The sequence below is a fragment of the Bos indicus x Bos taurus genome, chromosome 25 (genome assembly GCF_003369695.1).
Source record: "Bos indicus x Bos taurus breed Angus x Brahman F1 hybrid chromosome 25, Bos_hybrid_MaternalHap_v2.0, whole genome shotgun sequence".
In the NCBI taxonomy this organism is placed as follows: domain Eukaryota; kingdom Metazoa; phylum Chordata; class Mammalia; order Artiodactyla; family Bovidae; genus Bos; species Bos indicus x Bos taurus.
This window is the reverse complement of record NC_040100.1, coordinates 40,200,879-40,226,759: the sequence shown is the minus strand read 5'-3', so window position 1 is coordinate 40,226,759 and position 25,881 is coordinate 40,200,879. Positions and strand designations below refer to the sequence as shown.

The window sequence follows — 25,881 nt, the reverse complement described above, 5'->3', positions numbered from 1 at the left end:
CTCCCAGAGTAAACGTCTGCTGCCAAACCTATTGGCTACAGGGATTCTGATCAGTAGGAGCTGGAGGCTACTGAGTGGGCAGGGACTGGACTGAGCGGCTGGACTTGCAGCTGTGTTTACGCACGAGCTCAGCCTCCTCTCCAAAGGGCTCCAAGTTATGGGGTCTTTGGCTCCATTTTCTGCAGCCTGTGGCCTACAGCCTCTCCATGCCTCCTTTACCATCTACGTGGGAAGCCCGCCCAAGTGCTGGGCGCTCCCTCTCCCCCTCATCTGCACCCATGGAGCCCTGAGTTGTCTCACAGCTGGTACCTTTAAAAGCTTTTGTTGCAGAGCAGACGAAAGAGAGCAATGGAACAAACCATTGCTTCCCAGTGGCGGTAGTGGTAAAGAAACCGCCTGCCAATACAGGAGATGTAAGAGATTTGATCAGGTTTGATCTCTGGGTTGAGAAAAGCCTCTGCAGCGGGGCACGGCAATCCACTCCAGTATTCTTGCCTGCAGAATCCCATGGACAGAGGAGCCTGGCGGGCTACCGCCCGTAGGGGTCGCAAAGAATCAGCCACGACTGAGCAACTACGCATGCGTGATCTCAGAAACTTGGTTTCCTGGAAACTGCCGCTTTTCTAAGAGGCCGCGGTGGTGCGGTGCGGTGCACGGGAGGGAGGAGAAAGCAAATAGCAGTACCAAGTCCATTTGCTGATCTGGCCTAGTTAGAGCTGAGAGTCGGAGAGGAGAGAGCTCGGGTTCCTTCAAAAGGTGAGGGGGTGCCAGACTGGGGACCAGAGTGGGATTGCTGCTCCACCAACATGTTGGGGTACCTTTGAACAGGCTCAGGGTGGGGGCAGTCGGGCAGGAAGTGGGGGGGAGTGGGGGAGGGGACCTAGGTGCTCCTTTCTCCACACCCAGCAGTCCCTGGGGTGGCCCAGCCTACACCCCACTGTCACCTTCCAGCGGACCCCCAACCCCCAAGGTCAGCTCCAGGCAAGTGGCACTTTTCTCTTGTCTGGGCGACCCCTCCAGAAGGGTTGGGGAGGGGCTTCAGTCTCTGCGGGGGGACCTGGGGGACCTTGGGGGAGTCGGAGTGTGTGGGAAGGAAGATGACTACAGGTGTCCCCCTACAGGGGTGAACTCTGATACCTTGAGAAGATGACAGATGTGAAAAGCGGGATAATCTTCTTCGTGGTGAGAGACAAATCCACCCCTCAAAACCAGCTGGACCTGACCAGGCCCAGCCAACAGCTACCAGCACAAGAGCAGGACCCTGGTTGTTTCCAGAACAGATTAAGTCTCCAGGGACCTGGGGGTGAGGGTGGAGGGACTGCTCCCCTTGGACTGAGACCCCAGCACATCCCCAGCAACAGACCAGGAGGTTCAGGGGACCTGAGGGAGCCCTTGGCCTCCACCCCCTGCTGGGAGCCTGGGTCTGGCTGGAGCCATGCTTGAGGAGCCAGAGTGTCCCCTCGCCCCAGACCCTAAAGCCCATACCTGGCTCACCCAGAAGGGCTCCCCACAGGCAGTCCTGTCCGAGGTGCCCCCAAACCCCGTGGGCACTTGTTTCCTCCCACCAGTCCAGGAGGCAGAGAGTGCCGTTTCCATGAGGGTCAAGTCGCTGCCCTGAAATTACCGGATTGTTACTGCAGAGGGAGGGGCAAGGCCGGCATCTGCCTTAGAGTTTATTCTTTCTGCTCAGCTGGGGGTGGGGGGGCAGGATGGGACCATCTTGTTGAGTGTCTCTGTCTTTTCTCTGGTTCCTGCACCTTCTCCTGTCAGTCTGGGACCCCGAGCCCTACCATCCCCTCACTGTCTCCATCCTGTGAGGTCACCCTGGTGTCACTCAGGTCACCTGACCTCATTCCTCCCTTATAGGCAAAGGGTTCTCTGTCTGCGGGTTTAACGGCCATAGGGTCTGCGGTGTGGCCTGCTGCGCTAGTAGTGGTCGCTGGGATGGCCTTGTACGCCTGGAAGAAGAGCACTGAAAGACCATGCCCTAAGAGGTCCTAGGTGGACATCAGGTAGGGATCGGGGAGTGTGTGAGTAAGAGGGAGGCCTGGGTGTGGTTTGGGGGAGGCACAGGTGCGGTGGGGAGAAGGTGGTGGGACTCCCTCCATTGGCCTGGAGGCCTAGTGGCCCCACCCAACTGGCCACCTTTGTCCTCCTCCCGTGGTCAGTTCTGGGCCCTGCCTGACCCCACCCGCTTCTCTTGCAGGTAAAAATGAACAAGAACCCTAAAATGTATTGAAAGGAATCCTCTCCCAGTCCCCTGCAGACTGGAGAGTCCACCTTCCTGGGGTCAGGAATTCTTTGAAGCAACATTTTATCTTTGGGGTTTGAACAAAATCAACTTGTGGGCAAAAAAATAAATTCATTGAATGTGCCTGATTCTATTACAGAACTGGTGTCTGAATCACAGGATTCAGGGTCCTTGGAGGCCCAGCTCTAACCTGAGCAGCCCTGAACCATCCCCACCCCAACCAGGCTCCTGACCCTTCTCCAGGGCTGCCTGGCCCGGGCCACCTCTCAGCCCATGGGGAGCCTTTTGGGGCCTCTGTGCTCTGAAGCCCTGACAAGGGAAAAGCACCCGCTTTTCCTCTCCTGCACTCACAGTCACACACCAACACTTCTCACACCAGATATGTGGGATTTATCACACCTGCCAGTTTTCCGATTTACTGTGGACAGCAACTGAGATGTTTATGACAACTATGCTTTGATTTATTTTACTGACGTAGAGTTGATTTGCAATGCTGTGTTAATTCCTGCTGTTGTACAGCAAAGTGATTCAGTTATACGCATATATATATATATATATACTCTTTTCATATTCTTTCCTGTTATGATTTATTACAGGATATTAAATATAGTTCCCTGTGCTATACAACAGGACCTTGTTGTTTATCCAATTTATACATAATAATTTGCATCTGCTAATCCCAAACTCCCACATTTATTATTTTTTCTTTTCTTTTTCTTTTTATCTGCATGCTGGATCCTAGTTCCCGGAACAGAGATCAATCAAACCTGTGCCCCCTGCAATGGAATCATGAACTCCTAAACACCACAGGGAATTCTCTGTTTTTTTAAAAAAAATTTTTTAACTGAGATTTAATTCACATGTCATAATATTCACCATTTTTTATTTAAACAAAAAAATTTTTGGCCACACAGCTTGCAGGATCTCAGTTCCGCCACCAGGGATGGAATTCCCCTCCCACCACCACATCCCTGCAGGGCTGTGAAAGCCCTGAATCCTAACCACTAGACCAACAGGGAATTCCCAGTATTCACCATTTTAGAGTGTACAGCTTTGTGGCTTTTATTAATAGTATATTTACAACCATCACCATTATCTAATCACAGAACGCCATCATAACCACCAAAGAAACCCAGTCCCCTTTCAGTGGTAACTCCTCATTTCCCCCCAAATCTCTCAGCCCCAGCCATTGCTAGTCTACTTTCTGTGTCTATGGATTTGCCTTTTCTCTGCGTTTCACATAAATGGAACACGCAGTATTTGTCATTTACTGTCTGGCTTCTTTCACCCAGCAGTGAGGTCTCCCAGGTTCCTCCACGGTGTACAGGAATCTGTATTTGGTCCCTTATTATGGTGGCTCAGACAGTAAAGAATCTGCGAGACATGCGGGAGACCCGGGTTCCACCCCTGGGTCGCGAAGATCCCCTGGAGAGGGAAATGGCAACCCACTCCAGTATTGTTGCCTGGAGAATTCCATAGACAGAGGAGCCCAGCAGGCTACAAGTCCATAGGGTCACAAAGAGTCGGACACCACTGAAGCGACTTAGCACAGACACAACACATGGCCGAGTAACGCTGCATTGAGGGATAGCCAGCATTTATTTATCCACATATCAGTGGATGGACATCTGAGTCACGTCATATTTGTTTAACTGTTATAAATAATTCAAAAAGCCTGAGGCTAAATCCGGATCACCTCAGGATAGGCCAAGGAGTGAAACTGGCCATGAAACAACTATGTCAGAGGATAAACAGGAAGTCTTCTAGTTATTCAGTAATGAGGTGGGGGGAACAGGAGACCAGAGAAACCAAATAGCCCTTCTGTGTGCATGACCTCTGTGCTTGTCCCAGGAGAGGTCCCATGGGGGTCCCATGCTGTCCCATGGAGAGCAGACCCACGTTTCCCACCCGTGGACACTGCAGCTGATGCTCCTGGTGGCAAGGAAGGGGCGCGTGGGGGTGCCGTCTGAGCCAGCCGACCTCGGAGGCCCATCCAGGTCCTTTGAGGCCCGGGCACCGGCTCTAACTTGTCTTCTGCAGGGGTTGGGGGAGGGTGGTGATTCATCCAGGAAGGATCTCTGACAACCTGACAGATGGCTGGCTATCTGAAGAATACAGGCGATAACCTTCACTCCAAAGTCCTCCGACATAAAGCTCAATGCTAATTGCAGGCCCCTCTTCCGTCTCCTTCCTCTCTTTCTTTTTTTCTTTCCTCCCTCCCTTCTTTCTTTCTTCCTTTCACAACACTTATTTTTTACAAAAGCAATGTCCTTGAAGTACAGTTGACACAATAAAATTTTCCTTTTGGAAATATACATTAGTCACTATTAGACATGTATTTGTTGAATAAATAAATCCCAGGGGACTTCCCTGGTGGTCCAGTGGTTAAGATTCCCAGCTTCCACTGCAGGGAGCATGGACTTGATCTGTGGTCAGGGAATTAAGATCCCACATGCCAAATAAAACTATTTGATAGGGGCAATGAGAAATTCAATTTTCAACCGATTAAAATTATAGACAGGTCCGTAAGCATTATCAGGGTTTTGAAACAATTTGGCAATATATTTTAAAAATAAATAAATTCCAAAACAGAGAATCGAGCGGAAAGGGAGAAATAATCAAACCATTAGAAACAAGTCAAAGCAAATGCTATGAATTGAATTGTGTCCCCACTCCCCACACAAAGAAGTTCAAGTCCTAATCCCCAGTGCTTGTGAACATGACCTTGTTTAGAAATAAGGAGTTTGCCATTAAGTCCTTAAGATGATCGTGTTAAGATGAAGTTGCTAGGGTGGACCCAATTCAAATGACTTATGTCCTTATGAAGAGGGGAGATATGGACACAGAAAGGCACACGGGAGGACGCTCTGTGACGGTGACAACAGAGATCGGGCTGACGCGTCTAGAAGCCAAGGAGGGAGGCCTGGAACAGACTCTCCCTCCCAGCCCTGAGATGGTCGATGGCACCACCCGCGTTTGAGCATACTCCGGGAGACAGTGAAGGACGGGGAGCCTGGCGTGCTGCAGTCCACAGGGTCGCAAAGAGTCGGACACGACTGAACAACTGAACAACAACTCAGCCCTCAGAAGGAACCCACCCCGTCCACACCTTGACCTCAAATTTCTGGCTTCCAGAGCTATCAGATGAGAAGTTTCTGTTGTTTCAGCCACTCCATTTGTGATCCTTTGTTCCGTACCACTGACACACGAATACTAATATGGGAAGAATTTGCTTAGGATTATTTTATTTATTTTTTAAAAATTTTATTTATTGATCTATTTTTGGTTGTGCTGGGTCTTCGTTGTTGCATCCAGGCTTTGTCTAGTTGGGATGCGAGGGGTCCACTTTTCATTGCGGCGCAAGGGCTTCTCATTGTGGTAGCTTCTCTTGTGGAGCACAGGTTCTAGGCACATGGGCTTCGGTAGTTGCAGCATGTAGGCGCTAGGGTGCTCGGGCTTCAGTAATTGTGGTACACGGGCTTTAGTTGCACAGGGCATGTGGAATCTTCCTGGACCAGGGGTCAAACCCATGTCTCTTGCACTGGCAGGCGGTTCTTAGCCACTATACCACCGGGGAAGGCCAGGATGATTTTTTAAAAATCAAGAAACTCAAATTGGAAAAGACCATTAGATTTAGCTGAATATGGAATTCCCTGGTGGTGCAGTAGTTGCCCTGCTTGTACTGTCAAGGGCCCTGGTTTGATTCCTGGTTGGGGACCAAGATCTCACAAGTGTGTAAGGCGTGGCCAATAAATAAGTAAATATTCAGATGTGTAGATGCATACACCAATTTTCCCAACCACCTCCCCCACCAGATGCAAATGATAATGTTTCCATCAAATGTGGATTGCTAGGGTTAACTGAATTCAGTAAGGTTTCTTAAATCAGTAAGGAAAAGATGAACAAGTTCATAGAAAAATGAACAGCGCAGCAGGTCTCAAAGTGTATTCTGGTGGCCTCTAGGGGTTCCCAAAGCCCTTTCAGGAGGCCCATGAATATTTCATAGTATTAATAATACTGAGGCAATTGTGGCCTTTTTCACTGTGATGAGTTTGCACCAATGATGCGAAAGCAATGATGGTTCTTAGTGTGAATCAAGGCAGTGACACCAAACTGACAGAATTTGTTACCAATAATAAAGTTCTAAGGCTTTTGGCAAAAAGTACAATTTTGGAGATTGTATCTGCCACCTTAAGCTTCACAACTTCCCAATATTGCCAGAGAGTTGCAATATTCATGAATGTTATACTTTTTTTTTTCATATTGTGTAATAGGATGTGTCAACGGTCGCAAGATCTACTCAGTGAACAAATATGTTTGGAAACACCAACATGTGATTTACAAAATCACATGTGAATAAAAGATCCTTTCAAAGCGCAAGATAGATCCATGGGTTCTCATGTAATAGAGCACAAAAAGCACACAGATATCAGCTGAGATTCCACGTTGCAGCTAACCTTCAAAAAACCACCACATTCTGAGTGTCGGTGTAGTATCAAAGAAGAATAGCCGCAATTATCTGAAAAGGCTCTAAAAAGACTACTTTCTTTTCAAAGTTTTTTTTTAATCTGAGGCTAAATTTTCTTCATGCACTTCAATCAAATCAATGTATTCTTATAGAGTGAAGGCAGACACAGATATGAGAAGCCAGCTGTCTTTTCTCAAATGTGATATTAAACAGATTGTTTTTTGGGCCATGCCACAAATCATGTGGGGTCTTATTTCCCCAACCAAGGGTAGAACCGATGCCCCCTGCAGTGGGAGTCCTGAATCTTAACCACTTGACTGCTATGGAAGTCCCCAAATAGATTTTTTTTTTTAATGTGGCACACCGCCATTCTTCTCATTCATTTTTGGTTTGAAGAAATAGTCAGTGAATTTATCATTGCTATTTTATATTTGCAGATTAACTTTGATATTGGAAGTATTGCTAGATGAAACCTATAAAAACAAAAGCTCTTTGAGCTGCTCAATAATTTAAAGAGCTGTGGTCACATATGGATGTGAGAGTTGGACTGTGAAGAAGGCTGAGTGCCGAAGAATTGATGCTTTTGAACTGTGGTGTTGGAGAAGACTCTTGAGAGTCCCTTGGACTGCAAGGAGATCCAACCAGTCCATTCTGAAGGAGATCAGCCCTGGGATTTCTTTGGAAGGAATGATGCTAAAGCTGAAACTCCAGTACTTTGGCCACCTCATGCAAAGAGTTGCCTCATTGGAAAAGACTCTGATGCTGGGAGGGATTGGGGGCAGGAGGAGAAGGGAATGACAGAGGATGAGATGGCTGGATGGCATCACCGACTCGATGGACGTGAGTCTGGGTGAACTCCGGGAGTTGGTGATGGACAGGGAGGCCTGGCGTGCTGCGATTCATGGGGTCGAAAAGAGTCAGACACGACTGAGCGACTGAACTGAACTGAACTGAACTGAATCACTCTTTAAAAGGATTCTGAGACCAAAATTTCTGAGAACCACAGGACTAAGAAATATAAATGTTGGAACCCATGGCCCACAGAATGCTACTCTGTGAATTCTCACAATATCTCCCAAGTGGGTGGTATTATTATACCCATTTACTAGATGAGAAAACTGAGACACAGAAAGGGGAAGCAATTGCTTGTCACACAGCTAGCTACCGCCAGAGCTGGGATTTGAATCCAGGCATCTGACTCCAAGCTTGTGCATTTCCTTAGGGACAATCTGGCAATAAGTTCTAAAAGCCCTTAAAGATATTTGCCTTCTTTAACTCTTTCATTTTGAAATTTTATGAAAGGAGATAATCAGAGATAATCAAATTTGTATACAAAGATATTTATAACATAATAAAATTAGAAACAACCAGTAGTCAGTGGATTCAGTTCAGTTGCTCAGTCATGTCCGACTCTTTGCCACCCCATGAACCGCAGCACGCCAGGCCTCCCTGTCCATCACCAACCCCCGGAGTCCACCCAAACCCATGTCCATTGAGTCGATGATGCCATCCAACCATCTCATCCTCTGTCGTCCCCTTCTCCTGCCCTCAATCTTTCCCAGAATCAGGGTCTTTTCCAATGAGTCAGCTCTTTGCATCAGGTGGCCAAAGTACTGGAGTTTCAGCTTCAGCATCAGTCCTTCCAATGAATACCCAGGACTGATCTCCTTTAGGATGGATTGGTCGGATCTCCTTGCAGTCCCAGGGGCTCTCAAGAGTCTTCTCCAATACCACAGTTCAAAAGCATCAATTCTTCGGCGCTCAGCTTTCTTCACAGTCCAACTCGCACATTCATACATGACCACTGGAAAAACTGTAGCCTTGACTAGATGGACCTTTGTTGGCAAAGTAATGTCTCTGTTTTTTAATATGCTATCTAGGTTGATCATAACTTTCCTTCTAAGGAGTAAGCGTCTTTTAATTTCATTGCTGCAATCGCCATCTGCAGTGATTTTGGAGCCCAGAAAAATAAAGTCAGCCACTGTTTCCACTGTTTCCCTGTCTATCTGCCATGAAGTGATGGGACCGGATGCCACGATCTTAGTTTTCTGAATGTTGAGCTTTAAGCCAACTTTTTCACTCTCCACTTTCACTTTCATCAAGAGGCTCTTTAGTTCTTCTTTACTTTCTGCCATAAGGGTGGTATCATCTGCATATCTGAGATATGCAGATATTATTGATATTTCTCCCAGCAGTCTTGATTCCAGCTTGTGCTTCTTCCAGCCCAGTATTTCTCATGATGTACTCTGCATATAAGTTAAATAAGTCAGTGGACTATTAATAGATAATGGAAAATAAACTTACCAAGGCCTTTGAATGAACCTAGAAAATACCCAGGAAATGAGGTGACCCCTGGAGAAAGGATTGGAGGGTGTTGGAAGTCTGGCTGCTGAACCTGAACCAACGGTGGGGATGAGGAATCTGCAGATGGGGAGGTAGGGACAAGGAGGAAGCTGGGAGTCTTTGGGAGGCAGACACAGGTTCTGCTGATGTTTGGACTTGAAGATACAGGAGAATGTGGGTGAGCTGAAGGACACAGGATGGAGAAGATGCAGAGGACGTGGGAAATGCCTGGCATCCCGGGTAGGCAGGCCCCAAGGGACCTGGACCTGGCCTGCCCAGGGAGCCTAGGAGCAGCCTTAGAGGAAGAGGAGGGAGGCGGAGGCGGAGGGGAGGGGTGTCAGGGGAGTGGCATTTTCTAGAGGAACAGTGTCTTCATTCTGTCCACGTGAGGACACCCAACCAGAAGACTGGGGGCTCCAGCCGGGCGAAGGGCCGGGTTGGGGCGGCGAGTGGAGGACTGGAAAGGGTTGAGGCGAGCAGAGGGCGCAGGCGCTGTGCGGGAGGGGAGCAGGAGCGTCGTTGCACCTAGGGCGGGTGAGAGGCAAGGCCGGCCTCAGCTCGGAGGATGCTGGACCACTCGGATCTCCACCCGCCAAGTGTCCAGGAGAGCACTCCCAGGCCTCGCAGCTCCCCGCACCAGAGCAATCCCGGTCCCCACCACACAGGGTGGTCAGAGAATAAGTGGGCAGTGACTGTGCGCTGTGAGTGGGGGCTGGACCTATGGGCGATAGACAGACCGAAAGATGAGTACTGGACCTGTGGGCGTTTGAAGGTACCAGTAGCGAGGAAGAGACCAATGGCGAGGGTTGAACCGAGAATCCAATCAATGCCAAAGATGCTGTGCCCTCAGGGATGCTGGGGACAGAGAGGAATCAGTAGCTTTGATGAACATAAAGGCAGTTCTCTCTGTTCGCTCAGAAGAACGAAGAGGACGATCGAGGCCCTTAAACAAATGCTCAGACTTCCTCCGCGTCGAGCCGATGTCAAACACTGGGGGAGGTCGCATGGTCTCAGTTAAACCCACCCTCCAGTCCTGGGAGAGCCCCGCCCGAGGTTTGTAGCCTGGCAGGCCCCTGAACTCTCAGTCCCGCCCAGTACCCGCATGGCCCCGCCCCCGCGCGCCGATTGGTCAGACCGCCAGCTCGGCCCTGCGCGGGGAAGACCCGGAGAAACCACTTAGGCTCAAGGAACCGGCACCTCAGAAGCCCTGCTGCGCATGCTCGTTCCTTGACCCCAGCCTGAGGTGACTGCCCGAACCTAGGCGGGGGCCCCCAGACACCTAGGCCGAGGGACCTGCCGCTGCTCGGCCTCCGGAGAGAGAGGGCCCCTCTGCCGTCGCCGCCCGGCCGGTGCCCGGTGAGGACGGGCCCCAGCGGATCGGGGAGGGTCTCAGGTCCCCGCCGGGCTCTCCTGGGGGTCCCCAAGGGCTACTGATGCTGGGGTGGGCGGGGTGCTCCCCACCTCTGCCTCCCGGCGCTCAGGCCACCCCCTTGTCCTTCATCCGCTATTCAAGCTCCTTTCTCCTCGTTCCTCCTTGCCCCCAACCACCCCGACCCCAGGAATGAGCCCTCACACCCCAAATCAGGGAACCCCACTCTGGGTTGTCTATCCTTGACCGCGTCCGCCCCACCCAGTACCGCCCCCGCCCTGCACCCAGCCCCTGTCCCGTCCCATCCTTGTGGCTCTAGCGATGCTCACAGGGCTGGCGGTTGGCGGTCTGAGATGTTGGGACAGGGGAGGCACTCAGGGAGCTTGGTCAGGAGGGGCGATCATGACGCGAGAGGAGAGAGCTGGGGAGCGGGGCGCAGCTCCGCAGCATAGACAGGTCTAGGGGCAGATTACAGCGGGTAAGGAGTAAAGCTAACTCTAAGACTACCTTTGGTGATTCTAAGCCGTGGTGATTAGGGGAAAAGAGATGTCATTACATGAAATCCCCACTTTGGGGAAACCTTCCCGTACACTATCAAGTAGCAATTCTTGACCCATTTTGGATCTTACTGCTGCTTTGAAAATCTCCCTGTGAGGATGTGTACCTGATGCCTAAGTGAACCCATCACCTCACCAGCAGCCCCATCACAGCCCTCCAAGAAGCACATGGGACAATGATTATGGAGTGGCCGAAGAACAGTTCCACTATGGACCAGGGAAGAGATTAGAAACTTCCTAAGCTGAGGACCCATGGCATCAGCCATGTTTCACAAAGTATCAGAATCAAATAGAGTACAGGTTAAAAATAAATAAATAAAAGTAGATTCTCAGGGCCCTCTCCAGACGCACTAAGAAAGAAGTCTGGGGTTGGAGGAGTCCAGGATTGGGCATTTTAAATAAGAATTCTAGAAGATTCTTAGGTATCGTGAAGTTGGGAAACCACTGGTCATAGACTTAATTTCCCTTTTCTTAATACATGAGTTTTATTGAGATAGTTTACATACCATGAATTCACTCACAATGTGCAATTTAATGGCTTTTAGTAAATTCACCAAGTTCTGCAGCCTTCATCACCATCAGTTTTGGAAATTTTTAATCATCCCAGAAACCCCCATATTAGTATTCACTCTTCTGGCCCCCATCCCTCCCACCCCTAACCCTAGAAAACCACAAATTTACCTTCTGTCCTTATGGATTTTTCTACTGTATCAATTTTCTAGAGACTTCAGATCATTTTATAGAAATGGAATGTATAATTTGCAATCTTTGATGACAGGCCCTTTTTTCCACTCAGCTGATCTTTCCAAGGCTTATTCATGTGTGGCATGAATTTGTCAAATTATCAAATAATATTCCCTTGTGTGGACACATCACATTCTGTTTATTCATTTACCTGTTGATGGATATTTGGGCTGTTTCACTTTTTGGTGTCTGAATAATGCTGCTGCAAGCATTCTATGTACAAGTTTTTATGTGGACATCAGTTTCCATTTCTCTTGGAGAAACAACTAGGAGTGGAATTGCTGGGATATGTGGTAATTTTGTTTAACCTTTTGAGAAATCGCCAGATTGTTTTCCAAACTGGCTGCGCCTATATACAGCTCCACCAGTAGTGTATCAAGGCTCTATTTTCTTCTCAACCTCACCATCACTTGTTATGGTCTGTTTTTTGCTTTGTTTTATTAGATCCATCCTAATAGTGTGAAATAGTATCTCATGATCCATGTTTCCCTCACGACTAATGATGTTGAACATCTCATGTGCTTACTGGCCACTTGTATATTTTCTTTGGAGAAAGGCCTTTTCAGATTATTTGCCCATTTTTAAATTGAGTTATTTGTCTTTTTATTACTGAGTTGTAAAGGTTCTTTATAAATTCCAGATGCAGGTCCTTTATCAGAGATGTTGTTGTTTTAGTCACTAAGTTGTGTCCGACCCTTTTGCGGCCCCATGGACTATATGCCAGACTCCTCTGTCTACGGGAAATCCCAGGCAAGAATACTGGAGTGGGTTGCTGTTGCCTTCTCCAGGGGATCTTCCCGACCCAGGGATCAAACCCGGGTCTTCTGCATTGGCAGGTGTGTTCCTCACCACCAAACTACCCGGGAAGCCCTTTATCAGATACGTGATCTGCAAAAATGTTCTCCTATTCTATGGATTGCCTTTTAACTTTCTTGATTGTGAGTCTCTATGACTCACAAAAGTTTTAAATCTTGATGATGTCCAATTTACATATTTCTTCTCTGGTTGTCTGTACTTTTAGTTCTTTGCCTAATCCAACTCTTTTTTAAAGAGTTTTATCACTAGCTCTCATGTTTAAGCCTGTGGTCATTTAGAGTTAGTTTTTTGGATATGGTATGAGGAAGGGGTCCAACCGCCTGGAGTTTCATCCCTGGACCACAACGGTTTAGGCTAGGCCCGGATGTGCCCCAGGGCCAATCAGGGGCCTGTGGGCGGAGCTTCCCACCACAACCCTTTCCTGCCCAGAGTGGCTCTGCCAGGGGAGGCACTGGCAGCATCTTTTCCCTGGACCCTGTGTCCCCCCAGGGCCCCGATACCACCATGTTGCCCACCCTGTGGGGCAGGGTGGGCAGAGCCGGGAAGGACCACATGGGAGGAGCAGGAGTTGGCTCATCCAGAAGCTGGACCAGGGACAGGAGAGATAATGAGACATCAATCCTAGGGGTGCCAGTGGTCAGGGGACTTCCTACCAGGCGGCATAGACCTGAGGACATCACCACCCCCCCCGCCGCCCCGGAGGTGTCCTCCCTGTCACTTTGGGAGGTTTCTGCTCTCATGTCTAGTTGTCAGGGGAACTTGTGGGGGGCAAGACACCCCAACCACACATTGATCTTGCACTTCAGGCTCTTGTCATGAATGATGGGGTCTTGAAAGACTATGAAGTGCGGGGCATGGACCCTTCAAGCCATGTGAGTTTGTCGTTCAGTTGCTCAATCGTGTCTGACTCTTTGCAACCCTATGGACTGCAAACTCAAAAAAAAAGTTCAAAGCCAGGTCAGAGAAGCAGGTCCAGGGGGGCAGGCAAGAGTATGGGCTTCACTGCCCCCTGGGCCCTGGACAGGGTACATGAGACATCTGCCAAGGTGACAGCCTTGTTTCTGGGCTAAACTGAGAAAGACCCTCACCATCTGCTCACTACCCATTCACCCCCAACAGACACCCCCACACCGATGCCCCAGGGCCCGGGTCTCCAGGCCAGCCCTGCCCCTGTCAGCCATCCTTTCTGCTCTCCAGTCCAGCAGCCAGGGAGCCCTCAGTGACCACGGCTCCTCTGGACACCTCCACAGCCCTGTCCCCACTCAGCAGGGGCAGCGCCAGCACCAGCTCAGACAGAAGTCGCTGCCCTCGTGGTGCCCTGGCATCCCCTAGCCCTGGGGGGCCTGGGCCTTTGGCCTGGGCCTCTGGCCTGGGATGGGGACTGGATCTATTTGTGAGTCCAGAGTCCGGCCTCCCAGGGCCAGGCTCCCCTCTGGGGCCTGCAGAGTGCCCTGCGGGCCCAGCCCCCGCTCCTGGTGACACAGACAGAGTGTTGGGGTGAAGGGCAGCGGGCCTTCTGGGAGGGTCAGTGACCTGAGCTCCCATCCCCCAAGTGCTTTTCCCCGAGGCCCGTTGCTCAGGAAGCCCGGCTCCCGTTATCCTGGAGCAGGTAGCCCGGGTGCAGTGCAGGGCGGGCCCTGGACCCGCTCGACTGGACGCCCAGCTCTACTCCCTGGCCGTGTGCCTCCGTGTTCTCATCTGTAACCTGGGTCGATGAGAATGATCAATTTCCACAACGTGGAGTGAAGGTGAAATGGGACAAACCCATGGAAGCACTCCACCCCGAGCTCAGCACCTGTGGGCCTGGGTTCCTAGTAACTCAGCTGTCAGTACCTTGGTCACGCCAGCAGCCCCTGCAGAGCCCTGTTTCTGGCACATTTTACAGATGGGGAGTGAGGTTTGGCTGGGAGAGGTGATGGTCCCAAGGCTGCCAAGACAGCAGACATGCTGGCCCGGGTTCTCCAGCTCCATTCAGGTCCTTCCCCAAGGTGGGGGCGGGTGTGGGGGGCACGGGGAAGCCCCCCCTGCCCTGACCTCCAGCCCAGATTCCTCCTGAACCCTGGCCCAAGGGCCCCTCCACTGATGGGATATTTTTATCCCCATGGGATCCCTTAGTTTCCCAACCAGGAATCGAACCTACGCCCCCTGCATTAGAAGCGCAGGGTCTTAACCACTGGACTGCCAGGGATGTCCCCGCTGACGGGATTTTGCCTCCTCCCTTAGGACAGAGCCCCTGGACTGCCAGGTTCCTTGCAGGGAGGTGGAGGACAAATCCTACTGAGACCTGAGCGTGGCCTGGAGGCCCGGCTGCCTGTCCCAGAATGCCCCTGCCCGAGCCCAGCGAGCAGGAGGGCGAGAGTGTGAAGGCCGGCCAGGAGCCCTCCCCTGAGCCCCCTCAGCCGGGCACAGATGTTGTCCCCGCAGCCCCCAAGAAACCCAGGAAGTTCTCCAAACTGGTCCTGCTGACGGCCTCCAAGGACAGTGCCAAAGTGGAAGGGGCCAAACGCAAAGGCGTGCACTGCATCATGTCCCTGGGGGTGCCTGGCCCTGCCACCCTCGCCAAAGCCCTCCTGAAGATCCATCCTGAGGCTCAGCGGGCCATCGAGGCCGCCCCCCAGGAGCCTGAACAGAAACGCAGCAAGCTGGACACAGGTGAGGCCTGGGCCCAGTACGCAGGACAGGAGCAGGGCCTTCTGAGGGCTGATATCAGGGGGACCGCCAGGCTTGGCTGGCCTGGAGAGGGTACGTGTGCCGTGGACATTTGTGTGTCTGTCTAAATACGTCTTGGTGTGGATCTCCGCGTGTCTGTAGACCTCCATGCACACGTGCATGTATGTGTGTGTCTAAGGTTCTGTCTGTTTACATGTGTATTTGCCTAGAAGGGTAACTTTGTGTGGGTCCTTGTGTGTCTGTGTTCCTGGGCCTATTTCTCCCCTATTTCTGCATTTACATATTCATGTGTCTTTTTCGTGAGATGGGGGCATCCCCAGCCACCAGCCTAGAGTTCTCAGGGAACCTAAGGGACCCCTCAGGCTCCATCGCCTGCTAGACGGAGCCATCCTCAGGGAGTCAGGGAACCCGGAGCCCGGAAGCCCCTCTGCAGGGGGCCCGGCTCACCCTTGAGCCCTTCCGCTGGCCTGTTCCATTCCAAGTGCCTCCTCGTGTCCACCTGCCTCTCTGGGAGGAGAGGGTCCTTCCTGGTGACCTGTGGGGAAGCAGGGCTCAGAGGAGCAAAGTCACCGCCCTGAGGCCATCAGTTGGTCCCTGCAAAGGATGGGGGTGCATCTGGCTCAGAGCCCGTTTCTCCAGCTGGGCTGGGTGGGACAGGCCATCCCCGGGGCTCCCTCCATGCCAGCTGAGACCTCTGCTCACTTCTCAGATCAGCCTGGGTTCTGGAGCCATGTAGGCCTCAACCCATAGGGCGCCTTTGTGAGAATTAGGATAAACCCACCTTCCTCGGACGCAGAGATGGGGCGTGGAACAGGGGCTACACGCAGGTCCCCCTGGGCAGGCGCTCATGGGCACCCTCGGCCTGCCCCTCCACCTTTACCTGCAGACCTGTCCACAGCGCTTCCCGCCTCCTGCTCTGTCCCCTGGCCAGGCAGTAGGGGTAGCAGCGGCTTCCTGGTGCTCAGCCCAGAATTGGCCTCAAGTTTTCTGGAAACAACCTCTGTGTCCCCGGGCCAGTGGCCTTTGCAAGCATGTCTGGAGTCAGCAGTTACTTCTCTAAGTCAGCCAACAGCTCCGCACCCCTCCCCTGGCAGCCGGGACCCCCAGGTTTGCCCCCCTACCCCTCCAACCCCTGTTCCTTTGACAACAGCCTGACCCACCCCCTTCTCTTCCAGATGGAGAAGAAGATGGGAGCTTAGCAGGGCCTTCTGCCCCCAGCCCCTTGGTGGACGGGGAGGAGTCCACCTCGGCCCTCGTCAAGCCCAGGGCGGCTCCGTAGCCCTGACAACCGTGGGTGCGTCCTGCCCCGGTCAGTGAACTTGGCTGCGCTTTCTACACGTTCCACTGGGCTTCTCCTGGGGCCCAGCCCCTGACTGGTTTTCACTTTCAGCACTGTAATTTTTTCCCTCCCAGTCAAGCATAATTTACTTTTGTAGCAGAAAAAAAATTTTTTTAAGAGAATAAAAGAAGCTGTACACTAGGTCCCATCATAGATAGGCTTTTAAAATTCCATGACTCTGGATCCTTTGAGACCCCAGCTCCAACCGCCACCGCCCCCCATCCCCCTCCCCTCCACCCCCACCCCGGGGCGTCCCCTCTAGCACTTACCTCACCCTTCCTGGCCTGGACCATCTCTCAGACCCCGGAGGGCTCTGCAGGGGCCTCCATCCCCCAGGGCCTCACACCCCTGGGCCTCCTCAGCGTGGACATCCAGCCTCTGACCCAGAGATGAGGTGGAGACTCGGAGGCCTCCTCTTTCTGCCGCCTTTGGTCTCCAGCCCAGAACCCCTGGGAAGTGGATCCTGCCTGTCCCTGGCTGTCCCTCCAGAGCTAGTCCGCAGGAGGCCTCAGCCCGCTCCTTCCTCCTGGACCCTCAGAAAGGCCGCCTCCTCCAGGGAGCCACACAGGACTGACAGCCCCCCTGCACAGGGACCCTAACGTTCATGGCAGCCCCAGGTTCTGCTGAGGAGGAGGTGGGCCTGCAGTCTGAGGGGGCACCCCAACAGAAGTGTATGGTGCCCTGTTGTGTTCCCTCTGGGTGGTGTGGGGGCTGAGGTAGATTCTTGGGAGCCTGAGCACCCTGCCTCCAGGTCCCTGGGGTGCTGCCCTGCTGTTGCCTTCCTTCAACCAGAAGTCAGGGTTCCCTGAGAAAAGGTGTCAGCCTGGAGAAGGAAACGCCAACCCACTCCAGTGTTCTTGCCTGGAGAATTCCATGGACAGAGGAGCCTGGCGGGCGACAGTCCATGGGGTCACAAAGAGTCACAACTGAGCGACTGACACCTTCAAGACGCTTCAGCCCACGTGCTCCTGTCATTTGGAAACTGCCTTTGAGCAAAACGAAATGGATTATTTTTTTTTTAAGGCAGAGTTTAGAGGACTTCTGTTTTCAAGCAACATTTTCCAAATTTAATCTGTTATCTGTTGAGTCGCTCTTGGGACAAGTGAGTTACGTGGCATCTTCCTTGCCCAACTCTCCATTCTGCTGTTATTTTTACAGCGAGGTTGTCTGTAACATTTACATTCTGTACCCATAACTTGGAAAGTTCTTTTGTCTGGATTCTCTATTTAAATAGATTCCCATCCCCCACCCTGGTTCTCCTTTCCTGAGGTCTGAGTCATCCCCGTGGTGGGCTGGTTCTGAGGGTGCTGAGGGGCTGGGGGGGACCGTTCGATGGTGGAGCGGGCCTGGAGAAGAGGCAGTGGGGAGAGAAGCCAACCCCTGCCCCTCAGCCTGGTCTCCAGGCAGTCCTGGCCTGAACAGGGTCTCAGCAGGCATCCACTCCCTTGAACTGTGCTGTGGCACCATCGACCCCTTCTGCAACTGCCAGGCAAGGCTGGGAGTGGCACTCGGGGCCCCAGTGAGGGGGCCTGGTTGACTCGCTGGTCCCTGGAGGCTGCGTGGGGGATCAGCAAGGGGGTACCTCCCTCTGGGGGCTCAAGTCACCCTGCCTGAAAGGTGGTTAGGACTGTGGGGCAGGAAGCCACTGCCGAGCCAGGATGGGAGCCCACACGCTGGATCTGGAGGTTTTCTTATTTTTTAAATTTTGAAACATTGCAAACTCCCGTAGTAGTTGTACAAGCATCCAGAGAGCACCACCTAGATTCACCTGCCCTTTCCCTCCTGCTGCTTTCTTTAACACACCCAGACCAATATCGTATATTTTATTCTGTCTTATATTCATTTTAATTCATATTTATTTGGCTGCAGCAGGTCTTGGTTGGGGCACATAGGATCTTCTGTGCCCCATGTGGGATCATTAGCTGTGGCACGTGGGATCTAGTTCCCTGACCAAGAATCGAACCCAGGCCGGCTGCATTGGATGTGCAGACTCTTAACCGCTGGACCACCAGGAAGTCCCACCTTTGGAGAACCTTAATGTCTTTCCAGAGCAGGATACACAGGACCCAGTGGTCAACAGATCACAGCCCAGGTTCCCAGAGCTAGACAGGAAGCACGCAACTTCCTGCGACAAGTCCATGAAAACTGGGGCTAAGAGCTGCCGGGGAAAAGGCCAAGAGCTCCTTAGCGTATGACAGGGCCCTGGGGAAGCCCCGTGAAGGGAGCTGAAGGGTAAGGACGGCATGCTTGGGAGAGGCGAGACTTGGGTCCAGAGAGAAAAGGACAGGAAGGCCACGGGGCAGGCAGGATGGGCAGAGGCTAGTGGCCCAGAGCCCAGGGGCCTAGAGGCCACAGGTAGGTCCAGGTTCATGGAAGGTGGGGAAGGATTCTCCCAGAGGGGGAACCTAGTCAGTGTGGTTTTACAAAACTCACCAGACACCCGGAGGAGAACGGATGTGAGGTGGGGTGGGGGCATCCAAAGTGGGAGCTGAGAGAAGAGTCAGGAAGCCACCCCACACACAACTCCCTACACCCTGCCCCAGGGTAGAGGAAAGGGAAGGGGAGTGGAGATGCTGGAAGGGGGCTGAAAAGGGCTCAGCGATGGAGGTCTCTTTCAGGGAACTGGGTTTGAGGGAGAGAGGACTGGCCTGCCCAGCCGGTAGCTCAGTGGTAAAGAATCTGCCTGCTAATGCAGGAGACACGGGTTTGAGCCTTGATCCAGGAAGATCCCACATGCCTCAGAGCAACTAAGCCTGTGGGCCACAACTACTGAGCCTATGCTCTAGAGCTCAGGAACCACAACTGTTGCGCCCATGATCTGCAATTACTGAAGGTGGAGGGCCCTAGAGCCGGTGCTCCAGAGCAAGAGAGGCCACCAAAAGGAGAAGCCCCAGCAAAGCAATGAAAAGTAGCCCCCGATGGCTGCAATTAGAGAAAAACGCTCACAGTCCAAAGACCCAGCACAGCCATAAATAAATAAATAAATAATAAGATTTTTAAAAATACATAGGATGACGGTACACTTTCTTTTAAAAAATAACTTGCATTGGTCTTTCAAGCTAAAAATAATGTAATTTATGGTTATGAAATAAATAAGAAAATATTGATTAAGAAAAAATATTACAAATATCTCCAATAATTCCATCACCTAGACATAGGTTTGTAATAAATATTTTTATATTCAGAAAATTGGGGTCATTCAGTTCTTTTTTTTTTTTTTCTTGGATATTCCCTCTGACTTGCGGGATCTTAATTCCCTCCGGAGAGTCAAACCTGGGCAGCGGCAGTGACACACCGAGTCCTAACAACTGGACAGCCAGGGAATTCTTAATATATTACAAAGGTCTTTCCAGCGTCCATTTTACAGCGTAGCACAACGTACCGCCACAGGGGTGGTGATCATTCATCCAGCCAGTCCCGCTGGACGTATCCTGTTCGTGTCCAGGTCGGTAACGATCCTCTCAAAAGTCTCGGGTGAGATAGCGGCTCCGGGGGAGGACACCGCTTCCAACATTTCCACCCGGCGCTCAGGCATCCTCGCCAACACCCGGCAACACCATTGAAAAGAAAATATTGACAACGGGCCCCCTCCCCCCCCCCCCCCCCGCTTTATCCGCCGGCACACCCCCTGCGTGTTTTCTCCTGGGGGCTGCCACCACTAGACTGGAGGGCCGGTCCAGAGATGCCCCCTCCCCCGCCCCGCGTGGCTGATGCTCCGGGCGGCCGGAAGGCGGCGCGCCCGGAGGCCGTCTGGCCCAGCGGACCCAGGACGCCCACCCACGCCCTTTGCGGTCGGGGCACCGGCTCCAAAGTGACTTCTGCTGGGGGCAGGAAGGCGATCAGTGGCGATCCGGCAGATCGCCGGCTATCCGAGATTCGTGCTCCCAGTCCTTCTCCGACAGACCCTCCTACCCAAGTCGCAGACCCTCCTCCTCCGTGTCTGATTTCCCCCAGCAGGTACCGCTTCCAAGACACCACGTGACCCACTGTTTATTAAGATCTATGGCTTCTCCCCCCACCCTCCTGCTCCGTAACTTAGGCTCAAGTACGCGGGGGCGGCGGTTTTTGTCGATTTCCGCACGGGAGGCGCTCGGGGCCGACAGGCAGGGGTGCCGGACGCGAAGCCCCAGTAAGGGGCGGAGATGCGGGGACCCCGAGCGCCGAGCCGGAGGATCGGCGGAGCTTTAGGCCCGAGAAGGAGGCGCAGGACGGAGAACGCGGATGGGAAAGGGGCAAGAGAACGCAGGAAGGAGGGGATTCGACCGAGGTTGCGGAAAATGTGGGCAGGCTGGCCTCGCGCGACCTGGACCTGCACCTGCCCGGAGCGCGGGGACGCTGCTAGGCGCGAAGGAGAGAGGCGGAGGGAGGGTTGTCAGGCGAGCGGCATTTTCTAGAGGAGCAGTGCCTTCTTTCTGTCCACGTGAGGACGCGCGGCCAGAAGTCTGGGGGCTCCGGCCGGACGAAGGCGGAGCCGGGTTGGGCGGGCGGAGGGCTGCGAAGTGTCGCGGCGAGCAGAGGGCGCAGGCGCGGTGCGGGAGGGGAGCCGGGGCGTTGCTGCACCCGGGGCTGGTGAGAGGCAGGGCCGGCTTCAGCTCGAAGGATGCTGGGCCACTCGGATCGCCACCTGCCAAGTGTCCAGGAGAGCACTCCCAGGCCCCTCAGCTTCCCGCACCGGAGCAACCCCGGTCCCCACCGCACAGAGTGGTCAGAGAATAAGTGGGCAGTGACTGTGCGCTGTGAGTGGGGGCTGGACCGATGGACGATGGCCGGACTCAGGGACGAGCATCGGATAGCTGGGCAGGGGGCTGGAGCACTTCGGAAAAAGATGCTTTCCCCTCACTAAATGCCAAAGGGATAGGTTTTTTTTTTTTTTTTTTTTGTCTGACGTTTTATTTGGACATAATTTCATGCAGAAAAATTGCAAGAAATGTACAAAGCATTCCCATATACTTTCACCCAAGTACCCCGAAACTTAGGAATGAAACAGTCACAGCAGCAATAGTAAAATTTAGAAATGAGTGTCCAATAGGAAAATAGCTAAACTGGGTAGCCAATCATATGTAAATAAGCTTATAATGTTGGGGAGCGTTATAATATACAGGTAGGTGGGAAAAGCAAGAATTACTTGAAAACAATTGCCATGGAGTGTGTTTGCAATGATGTAAAGTTTAAAATAAAGATCTGTTTTCGAAAAGACTGACAAGAAAGATGACAACTGTAAACTTAAGGGGTCTAAAGCCATCCTGGGAAAGAATGAAGTTGGAGAATTCACTCTCTGATTTCAAAACTTTCCACAAAGCAACAGTAATTGTGTCAGGGTGGTGCTGGCACAAGATAGACACAGACCATGAATAGAAGTGAGAGTCCAGAAATAAATCCTCATATTTACAGTTAATTGTTTTTCAACAGCTAAGCCAAAAGAATTACAGGGAGAAAAGAACAGTCTTTTCAACAAATGGTACAACTAGGATGTTCATATGCAAAAAAAAAAAAATGAAATCACAGCCCTACTTTGCCTGTGCATACTTAGTTATTAAGTTATGTGCAACTCTTTGCAATCCCATGGACTGTAATCTGCCAGGCTCCTCTGTCCATGGGATTTTCCAGGCAAGAATACTGGAGTGGGTTGCCATTTCCTTCTCCAGGGACTACTGGAGTGGGTTGCCATTTCCTTCTCCAGGTAATCTTCCCGACCCCAGGATCGAACCTGAGTCTCTTGCATTGGCAGGCGGATTCTTCACCACTGAGCCACCTGGGAAGCCCCGTACTTCCCCATATACAAAAGATAACTCAAAATGGGTTTAAGTCTCAAATGTAAGAAGTAAACCACCAAACTTTTTAGAATACGTGGGGGTAAATCTTTGTGAACTTGGACTAGGCAATGATTTCTTAGATGTGACATCAAAAGCACAAGCAAAAAAAAAAAGATGAACTGGACATCATCAAAATTAAGAACTTCTGTGCTTCAGAGGACCCTGTCTTAACTGGGGGCAATAAAATGAAAAGACAATCCACAGAATGGGGGAAACTTTTTGCAAATCATATATCTGACAATGGACATATATCTAGGATATATAAAGAATTTTTAGGCTTAATAATAAAATGACAACTCAACTTTGAAATGGGTAAAGGCTCTAAATAGACATTTCTCCAAAGAAAATATGCAAATCGAAAATAAGTACGTGAGAAGAGAATCAACGTCATCAGCCATCAGTTCAGTTCAGGTCAGTCGCTCAGCTGTGTCCAACTCTTTGCCACCCCATGAATCGCAGCATGCCAGGCCTCCCTGTCCATCACCAACTCCCGGAGCTCACTCAGACTCACGTCCACTGAGTTGGTGATGCCATCCAGCCATCTCATCTTCTGTCGTTCCCTTCTCCTGCCCCCAATCCCTCCCAGCATCACAGTCTTTTACAATGAGTCAACTCTTCACATGAGGTGGCCAAAGTACTGGAGTTTCAGCTTTAGCATCATTCCGTCCAAGGAACACCCAGGGCTGATCTCCTTTAGAATGGACTAGTTGGATCTCCTTGCAGTCCAAGGGACTCTCAAGAGTCTTCTCCAGCACCACGGTTCAAAAGCATCAGTTCTTCGGCACTCAGCTTTCTTCACAGTCCAACTCTCGCATCCATACATGACCACTGGAAAAACCATAGCCTTGACTAGACGGACCTTTGTTGGCAAAGTAATGTCTCTGCTTTTCAATATGCTATCTAGGTTGGTCATAACTTTTCTTCCAAGGAGTAAGGGTCTTTTAATTTCATGGCTGCAGTCACCATCTGCAGAGATTTTGGAGCCCCCAAAAATAAACTCTGACACTGTTTCCCCATCTATTTCCCATGAAGTGATGGGACCAGATGCCATGATCTTCGTTTTCTGAATGTTGAGCTTTAAGCCAACTTTTTCACTCTCCACTTTCACTTTCATCAAGAGGCTCTTTAGTTCTTCTTCACTTTCTGCCATAAGGGTGGTGTCATCTGCATATCTGAGGTTATTGATATTTCTCCCGGCAATCTTGATTCCAGCTTGTGCTTCTTCCAGCCCAGCATTTCTCATGATGTACTCTGCGTATAAGTTAAATAAGCCATCAGGGAAATGCAAATCAAAACCACAATGAAGTGCCACTTCACTTCGCAATGAAATGCCATGCTAATCAGAAAGACAGATAATAACAAGTGTTGACCAGGATGTGAAGAAATTGGAATGCTCATACATTGCTGGTAGGAATGTAAAATGGAGCAGACCCTGTGGAAAACAATTTAGCAATTCCTCAAATGGTTAAACATTGACCCAGCAAGTCTACTCCTAGGTGGAAAAATAATTGAAAACATCTGTCCACACAAATTTGCATATGAATGTTCACAGCAGCACTATTCACAGTAGCCCAAAAGTGGAAACAACCCAACATTATTCGACAGATGAATGGGTAAACAAATTGGGGTATATCTATACAGTGTAATATTATTTGATGATAAAAAGAATGAAATACTGCTGGCATACTACAACATGGATGGACTTCGAAAACAACTGTACAAAAAAGATCTTCACGACCCAGATAATCACGACGGTGTGATCACTGACCTAGAGCCAGACATCCTGGAATGTGAAGTCAAGTGGGCCTTAGAAAGCATCACTACGAACAAAGCTAGTGGAGGTGATGGAATTCCAGTTGAGCTATTCCAAATCCTGAAAGATGATGCTGTGAAAGTGCTGCACTCAATATGCCAGCACATTTGGAAAATTCAGCAGTGGCCACAGGACTGGAAAAGGTCAGTTTTCATTCCAATCCCAAAGAAAGGCAATGCCAAAGAATGCTCAAACTACCGCACAATTGCACTCATCTCACACGCTAGTAAAGTAATGCTCAAAATTCTCCAAGCCAGGCTTCAGCAATATGTGAACCGTGAACTTCCTGATGTTCAAGCTGGTTTTAGAAAAGGCAGAGGAAGCAGAGATCAAATTGCCAACATCCGCTGGATCATGGAAAAAGCAAGAGAGTTCCAGAAAAACATCTATTTCTGCTTTCTTGACTATGCCAAAGCCTTTGATTGTGTGGATCACAATAAACTGTGGGAAATTCTGAAAGAGACGGGAATACCAGACCACCTGATCTGCCTCTTGAGAAATTTGTATGCAGGTCAGGAAGCAACAGTTAGAACTGGACATGGAACAACAGACTGGTTCCAAATAGGAAAAGGAGTTCGTCAAGGCTGTATATTGTGACCCTGTTTATTTAACTTATATGCAGAGTACATCATGAGAAACACTGGACTGGAAGAAACACAAGCTGGAATCAAGATTGCCGGGAGAAATATCAATAACCTCAGATATGCAGATGACACCACCCTTATGGCAGAAAGTGAAGAGGAACTCAAAAGCCTCTTGATGAAAGTGAAAGTGGAAAGTGAAAAAGTTGGCTTAAAGCTCAACATTCAGAAAACGAAGATCATGGCATCCGGTCCCACCACTTCATGGGAAATAGATGGGGAAACAGTGGAAACAGTGTCAGACTTTATTTTTCTGGGCTCCAAAATCACTACAGATGGTGACTGCAGCCATGAAATTAAAAGACGCTTACTCCTTGGAAGGAAAGTGATGACCAACCTAGATAGCATATGCAAAAGCAGAGACATTACTTTGCCAACAAAGGTCCATCTAGTCAAGGCTATGGTTTTTCCTGTGGTCACGTATGGATGTGAGAGTTGGACTGTGAAGAAGGCTGAGCGCTGAAGAATTGATGCTTTTGAACTGTGGTGTTGGAGAAGACTCTTGAGAGTCCCTTGGACTGCAAGGAGATCCAACCAGTCCATTCTGAAGGAGATCAGCCCTAGGATTTCTTTGGAAGGAATGATGCTAAAGCTGAAACTCCAGTACTTTGGCCACCTCATGCGAAGAGTTGACTCATTGGAAAAGACTGATGCTGGGAGGGATTAGGGGCAGGAGGAGAAGGGGACGACAGAGGATGAGATGGCTGGATGGCATCACTGACTCGATGGACGAGAGTCTGAATGAAGTCCGGGAGTTGGTGATGGACAGGGAGGCCTGGCGTGCTGTGATTCATGGGGTGGCAAAGAGTCAGACACGACTGAGCGACTGATCTGATGCTTAGAGAAAGAAGCCAGACACTAAAGACCAAAGGTCGTATGATTCCATTTAAGTGAAATGTCCAGAATATGCTTATCTATAGAGACGGAAAGTAGATTAATAGTTGCTTAGGATGGGAGGATGGGGGACTGAGGTGTGTTTGTTTTGAAGTGATGAAATTGTTCTAAAACTGATTGTGGTGACATCCGCATCTCTGTGAATATACTAAAACCCATTCAA

The 25,881-nt window shown here is 50.8% G+C and overlaps 2 protein-coding genes and 1 long non-coding RNA gene across 3 annotated transcripts in view; all 3 read left to right on the top strand.

The window, feature by feature from the left end:
- The first annotated feature begins 593 nt into the window (after positions 1–593).
- LOC113883480 lies at positions 594–2,384 on the top strand. Its single transcript, XR_003508654.1, has 4 exons — positions 594–756; positions 1,122–1,182; positions 1,867–2,012; positions 2,207–2,384. It is a non-coding gene; the product is annotated as an uncharacterized LOC113883480 (long non-coding RNA).
- Positions 2,385–10,274: 7,890 nt separating this feature from the next.
- On the top strand, positions 10,275–17,805 carry FLYWCH2 (FLYWCH family member 2). Its single transcript, XM_027526501.1, has 3 exons — positions 10,275–10,418; positions 14,772–15,200; positions 16,394–17,805. Exons 2-3 carry the CDS (start codon positions 14,870–14,872, stop codon positions 16,495–16,497), a joined length of 435 nt encoding a protein of 144 aa, XP_027382302.1. The 5' UTR covers positions 10,275–10,418; positions 14,772–14,869; the 3' UTR covers positions 16,498–17,805.
- Positions 10,364–25,881, top strand: part of FLYWCH1 (FLYWCH-type zinc finger 1) — a 44,459-nt gene continuing 28,941 nt past the window's right edge. Inside the window, exon 1 of the mRNA XM_027526500.1 lies at positions 10,364–10,418. The gene's annotated coding sequence lies outside the window, so the exon portion shown is untranslated. The remainder of the gene's footprint in view (positions 10,419–25,881) is intronic.

Excerpts from the sequence above, each read along its gene's own strand:
- FLYWCH2 (XM_027526501.1), top strand. The coding sequence starts at position 14,870 with ATGCCCCTGCCCGAGCCCAGCGAGCAGGAGGGCGAGAGTGTGAAGGCC. Across the intron at positions 15,201-16,393 it reads ACGCAGCAAGCTGGACACAG|ATGGAGAAGAAGATGGGAGC; the intron begins GTGAGGCCTGGG and ends CTTCTCTTCCAG.